At 47.1% G+C, this 6,766-nt stretch overlaps 1 protein-coding gene across 3 annotated transcripts in view; it reads right to left on the reverse strand.

Annotated features, from left to right (window-relative positions):
- SYT17 (synaptotagmin 17) overlaps nucleotides 1-6,283 on the reverse strand; it is a 36,542-nt gene extending 30,259 nt beyond the window's left edge. Inside the window, exon 1 of one of the 3 annotated variants that reach the window (XM_028706369.2) lies at nucleotides 5,826-6,283. In XM_028706369.2, the coding sequence (XP_028562202.1) occupies nucleotides 5,826-5,921 (96 nt within the window). In that variant the 5' untranslated portion in view covers nucleotides 5,922-6,283. Of the gene's footprint in view, nucleotides 1-4,574; nucleotides 4,754-5,825 lie in introns of those variants that run through there. The other 2 variants (XM_028706375.2, XM_028706370.2) reach the window with 2 other exon arrangements.
- Between the last annotated feature and the right edge of the window lie 483 nt (nucleotides 6,284-6,766).

Raw genomic sequence — 6,766 nt, forward strand, 5'->3', positions numbered from 1 at the left:
AAGGTGTTTTTTTTTTGTTAAAAAAGAAGACATAATATAGGGAATAAAAATATTTTAAATCCCATAATTTAATCTGAAGCATCGTTGAGCCACCAAGAAATGGATTTCATTATTGAAAGGTCCTAGTGCACAAGAGATTTCTCATAATGTTTAACCAAAATATCCTCCCCTATAACCTAAGCTTATTCTGCACCCAGCTGTTGCTGGAGGTGGAGTGGAGGACAGCAGGGAAGAAAGGTGCGTCCAGAGCATTGCTATTTTGGAGTGATATTCAGTATGTGTTACTATTAGCATATAAAGCTGGGGATCAGTAAGACTTGTGTGAGCCCCTCACCCCATATATGACCGCTCGACCATTTTGATCTGTGGAACATAATACTCATTCCACGCTTGTCAGAAATCGTTTTTTCAGTGTGGCAGCTCCTAAACTTTGGAACTCCCTGCCTACTGACATTGCCACCACAGTCCTCTTTACAGTGCTTGCTAAAAACATTCTTGTTTAGACACTGCTACCAATATGTTTTCAGCACCTGCTTAAAACATTTTTTTGTTTAAGCAAGCCTATGTAGACATATAGACATTGCATGTGTTCTATCTCTATTTAACTACTTTTGATTTTAATTATCTTTCAAATATTTTTAAATACCTGGGTGTGTTTTTTACAAGTGTCGGTACAATCGTACAGTAAATAAAATTGAGATAAATAAATAATATCACATGTTGCACAACTAAAGTTGATTTGGCGTTCTTGCCTAAGCAACCCTCTTCCTTCAATCGACTGGATTTTTTATGATAAGGAAGTTGATGGGGGGCATGGGGGAATGTACCAGAAAGTGTGGGAATAACGTTTTGAGACAACATAATCTAAAACCAGTCAGTGACAATATGCTCTGTAAACAGGTCACCTGGAAGTCTTTGCCCTCGTCTGGGGGACAGCCTTTCAGATTACTAGAAGACTGTCAGGTCCGTACAAATGTCTTTAATATATCAATATTTATCCTCCTCCCCCCCCCCCCGCATTTCCTTAAAAAGCACTGAAACTTTCCTGTCTCATTACAACAACCCTGTGAGGTAGGTTAGGCTGAGAGATTTTGGCTGGCCCAACGTGACTGGGGATTTAAACATGGATTTTATTTATTCTCTCCTGTGGAGCTACATGCCCATCATGGGCGGGGCCAGGGGCACATGCTGGATCCGGCCCAATCACCTTCTAAATCCGGCCTGCGGACGGTCCAGGAATCAGTGTGTTTTTACACGAGTACAATGTGTCCTTTTATTTAAAATGTATCTCTGGGTTATTTGTGGGGCACAGGAATTTGTTCATTCCCCCCCCCCAAATATAATCCACCCCCCGCAAGGTCTGAGGGACAGTGGACTGGCCGCCTGCTGAAAAAGTTTGCTGACCCCTGAGCTAGTTTCTAAACACATAATCACCACACCACACCCCTCTCTATCCTCCATCCAGACAAGCAGGATTGATGCATTATTGGAGTTGAAAGAGACGTTTCAGCCGGGGGGGGGGGACCCACTTGGGGTGCAAAGTGGGGCAAGTAAGGGGGTGTGGCTTGGGGAGAGTTTGGAGGGCCAGATAGCCTTGAGGGCTGTATTTGGGGCCCCAGGCCATGGAAGTCAGAAATTTTTGCTCCAGGGAGCAAGCAACTTTCTCACAAAAACATAAGAAGAATAGTGCCTGTACGTTTTTACCTCATATCTCAGGTTCCACGAATGCTAGAAACTGGGAATGAAATGAAAGCTGGGAATCTGGAGTTTACCGGGGTTTATCAGGGCTGGCGGGGGCAACTACCATTGCCCCAGGTCTGAGGCTCCCCACCCGTGCTTTAGAGCAGAGATTCCCAAGCTTTTTTCAACCACCACCCCCTTGGTAAATCCCCAGTGCCCCCTAACCTATTAAAATATATATATCCAGAGTAATGGTTTGCATGGCCCACTAAGGAAGGTAATCACACAATAAAATTCAAAACTGCAACAATTACCGTATTTTTCCATGTATAAGAGTAGGTTTCCCCCCTAAAAAATAATGTCAAAAATTAGGGCGTGTCTTATACTCTGGGCCATCTCCCCCCATTTTCTTAAATCGAGTCCTTCAAAATAGGGAAAATATGGTAATTGCACATTCGTTCAACATCCAATTAAAACTATTAAGTTTAATTCAACAGAACTGATGACACAGAGATACCAGCTTTTCAAAGTATGAGAGATATTTACATCTTCCCTGCCTCTCCCTTGGCTTTTAGCACCCCCAGATAATCCCATCACCCCCAGGGGGCAGCCCTACCCACTGTGAGAACCACTGCTCTGGAGAGAAGAGGTGCTATTAGCTCCATTGAGGGGGGGCCTGCTCTAGGCCTCTTTTAAAGGTAAAGGTAAAGGTACCCCTGCCCGTACGGGCCAGTCTTGACAGACTCTGGGGTTGTGCGCCCATCTCACTCAAGAGTCCGGGGGCCAGCGCTGTCCGGAGACACTTCCGGGTCACGTGGCCAGCGTGACAAAGCTGCATCTGGCGAGCCAGCGCAGCACACGGAAACACCATTTACCTTGACGCCAGTAAGCGGTCCCTATTTATCTACCCGGGGGTGCTTTCGAACTGCTAGGTTGGCAGGCGCTGGGACCGAGCAGCGGGAGCGCACCCCGCCGCGGGGATTCGAACCGCCGACCTTTCGATCGGCAAGCCCTAGGCGCTGAGGCTTTTACCCACAGCGCCACCCGCGTCTATCACTCTTTTACCACCCTTTAACTATTTCAACTTGTCTATGACAACAGTGTCATAACTATATGGGATAGCTCAGTTGGCAGATCATGAGACTTTTAATCTCAGTGTTGTGAGTTTGAGCCCCCCCTTGAGCAAAAGATTCCTGCATTGCAGGGGGTTGGACTAGATGACCCCTGTGGTCCCTTCCAACTCTACAATATGATACCGAATGTAAATGAACCATGAAAAAGACTCAATGAATTAAATATGGGGAAGCTATATGTACTTTTCCTTGTTTGTTTGCTTTGTAACACAAGAAAATCCTTAATAAAAAACTAATTTAAAAAACTATAAACTGAAAGAATGATAGGCAGAGCAATCCTACACCCACTTATCCAGTAGTAAGCCCCATTGAACTCAGTGGAACTTACTTCTGAGTAGACAGAATGGCCCTGCAGTTGGTAAATGCCCTTCATATGTTGCTGGACTCCCAACTTCCATCAATAATAGGCAGCACAGCCAATGGTCAGGGATGATGGGTGTTGGAGTCCAGTAATATCCTATGGGCCACAGGCTCCCCTTCCCTGCCATGGTACTTGGCCCACTTCTGCAGCCAGATTCTTTAAAGCAAGAAAAAGTGTGTGCAGTCTAATTAAAACAATATTCATTGCTTCTGTAATTTACAGTGGTACCTTGGTTTGCATACGTTTTGGATTATAAACACATCAAACTCGGAAGTGCGTGTCCCGGTTTGCAACCTTTTTTTGGATTACGAATGAATTTTCTATGGAGGACCCATTGGCGAAAGCCCGCCTTCGGTTACAACCTGTTTTGGTTTACAAACAGACCTCCGGAACAGATTATGCTTCTAAACCAAGGTACCACTGTATTTAATTACTTAAAACATTTCTACATGGTTCTCCCCCACCCCCCGCCACCATCTGAGCAGCTCTCCAAAGCTGTTTGCATAGGATGTCAACAGACAGCAGCAACAACGGCGTCAAACAACAACTCAGTACATTTATTAAAGGGATCCGATCATTATGACACTGAGACCTTGCTAGGCCAGAGAAACACAGCCTCAGTCGCGATCCTATGCAGATCTAACTCAATAGTAAGTCCTAAACATTTCGGTAGGGCTTCCTTCAGGGAAACAGGCTGTTGAGAATCTGACTGTGGGAATCCTTTGGAGATGGCATGGTGCCAAGTCAGAGTGCTGGTCCATCTAGCTTGGCATTGTCTCTAATGATTGGCAGCAGCTGTCCAGCATTTTAGACTAGAGTCCTTCTCAGATCTACCTAGATGTGCCAGGTGTTGAACGCGGGACCTTATGAATTCAAAGCCAGTGTCATATCAATGCCAGTAGTTTTCAGAGACTGCCTCTAGCAAAAACCGTGTTTTCCACGAACCCAGGAAAAGGGTTTAATCTGAGTCAGGAGACCACAAGCTTCAGCCACACAAATATTGCCTCCGCCAGGCAGATATTTTTAGGGAGAAAAGAGCCCGGCGGCTTGGGGATTATGACTAACAATCAAGAGTGACAATACAAAGACAGACAACGGAACAACAGCATTTTGAAGCTGCCTTGTACTGAGTCACTGGTCCAATCTAGCTCAGTAGTGTCTGCACGGACTGGCAGCGGCTCTCCAGGATTTCTAGGAGAGGTTTCTCTCCCAGCCCTACCTGGGAATGCCGAGGATTGAACCTGAGACCTTCTGCATGCAAGGCAGATGTTCCACCACTGAGCTACTGCCCTGAGTCCTGAAGCTTGTCTCCCTCCCTCCAAAGCTCAGCCACAACACCCCTTACCCTTTTGCCTTCTGGAAACAACTCTATGCAACCCCAGATAAGAGCAAGTACTCACAATTCCAGCTCTCTCATACACAGAAGACATTTAGATCTATCTGTCCCAGAAACGCAGGCAGAAAAGAATGTGGAGACAGGAAATAAGCATGCTGTTCAGGCTTTGCCAAATGCATACTGTATAACTGAGCATGCTCGCACCTTGTCTTTTTGCTCACACACAAGGAGGCAAGTGCCAACAGCAGCTCAACAGCCCCGCCAGGGCTGCTGCCTCCTCCAGCCCCCACCCCCCAATGTCAGGATGGAGGAAAGTAGAGGCCTTCCTGTAAGGAGCACAGCCATTGGGAGATGCCTCTCTGGGTTCCAGATCTGAGAGACAATGAAACTCATGCAAGTTTGAGGCTGCCTCTCTGTTTGGGCTGGCCGGCCCTTCAGTTAGGGGAAGGGCTGTAGCTGAGTGGTAGGGTATCTGGTTTACATGCAGAAGGCCCCAGGTGAAATCTCTGGCATCTCCAGGTAGGGTTGGTGACATCCTGAGCTAGATGGCTCAATGGTCTGACTCTGAATGATGCCTCTTCCTAAGTTCCCTCTTGTATGCATACCCTGCAAGTGTCCCATTTTAAGCGGGACATCCTGGATTGCAGAAGCCAATCCCAGCTTCTGTTCGGACCCCAGAATGTCCCGTTTTTCAGTCTAGTGTTCTGCTGCGACCCTGCTGACAATCACCAGAGTCCCAGACTGGAATGCACGTCCCTCCTGACATCCCAATTCTAGGGATGAAAATGTTGGAAGGTATATTGTACCTTCTCCTAGATGAGCTACCTTCCCAGGTGAATGAGCCCCATAGTGCTAATTCCGCATCTCTTTCTTCCAGTGTGAGATGGAGTCACCAGTTTCTCTTAGGTCAGGGCCAGGGAACCTTTTCCAGCTCAAGGGCCACTTTCCCTTGTGGGTAACCTTCCGAGGGCCACATGCCATTTGTGGACATGGTGAGAAGCAAAAGTGGGCCGAACAATGCAAATTTTACCTTTGTACAGCAGATTAGTTTCAACAAACCCTCCCACAGCTCCCTCTAGCCTCCATCCAGACAAGCAGGAAGCATGATCAGCATTCTGGGGCACCTTCCAGCCAGGCAAAGCAGAGCCAGAGAGGGGTGTGGCCTGGCAAAAGATCTGAAGGCCATATAGAGCGGCCTGGAGGGCCTAGTTGAACATGCAACTCATCCACTTGCTCCCAACGAGCTAACCTCCATGCTGCACCTGCTTCCTGCCCAGAACACATCTTTTTCTTCCCAATATTACTCAAGACCTACCTGCATATATCTGCCATCTTCTTCAGGCTTCATCTTCGCCCCCGGCATATCCAGATCCTGGTGTCTCTCTCTGCCCTCAACAGCCAACAAAGACATGATTTGTTCGTTCAGTAAGGATAATCATCCCTCCTCTCTCTCTCACGAACTGGGCAGCCACCTGCAGTCCTCGTAATGGATTTCACTTTGGGGTCCGCTCTCTTGTTCCCCGTCGCCTGCTGTTCCAGGATGCAAGGCTCTCTCCTCCTGGAGGGGTGGGTTTCCCTTTGCCCCCAGTCACTGCATGAATCCACAGACACCCATTTCTTCTTGCTTCTCCTTGGCACGTGGCAAATTTCCCCTAGCTTGTATTGGCACCCCAAGTACGGTGGGGGGGTGGGTTGGAAACTTGGATTCCCTTCTCTCTCCGTGCATTTCTTTTTTTTTTAAAGGAGAACTCGGTTTAAAACCCCAAGGATGTATCAGGAGGAAGCATCTCCTGGAAACAGAAGCACTCCATCTGTCTGTTGGCAGATGGAGGAGTTGCCAAATAGCAACACGTGGGAGGGTCAACGCAGAGAGGGAGAGGGAGTTTGAAGGGACGTTTCGGCAACCAAACAGGAAATCTTGGCTCCCTGGCAAACTGTCATGGATACAACAGATTGAGAATGATTGGGGTGTTAAAACTATGCAGAGAGGTAACCAATGTGAAATTTACATACAGTTTGATCCAGCTCAACTCATTTAAGTACTGAATTTGTGATATGACAGCAGCAAAAGCCAAATCTACTTGATACTTAGAGCCCATCCAGATGTCTTATTGTGCATTTTGCGTTCATGAAAGCATCGGGGCAGGTATCCGCAATCCCACACTTTCGATAACCTTTGCACCTGCAAAAGTTTTAGGGTAGGCATGCTGCTTTGTTTGCCAATCAGTGTGTGCCCTGTAACTTCCTGCTGTAACT

Source organism: Podarcis muralis, chromosome 14 (genome assembly GCF_964188315.1).
Source record: "Podarcis muralis chromosome 14, rPodMur119.hap1.1, whole genome shotgun sequence".
Classification (NCBI taxonomy): Eukaryota; Metazoa; Chordata; class Lepidosauria; order Squamata; family Lacertidae; genus Podarcis; species Podarcis muralis.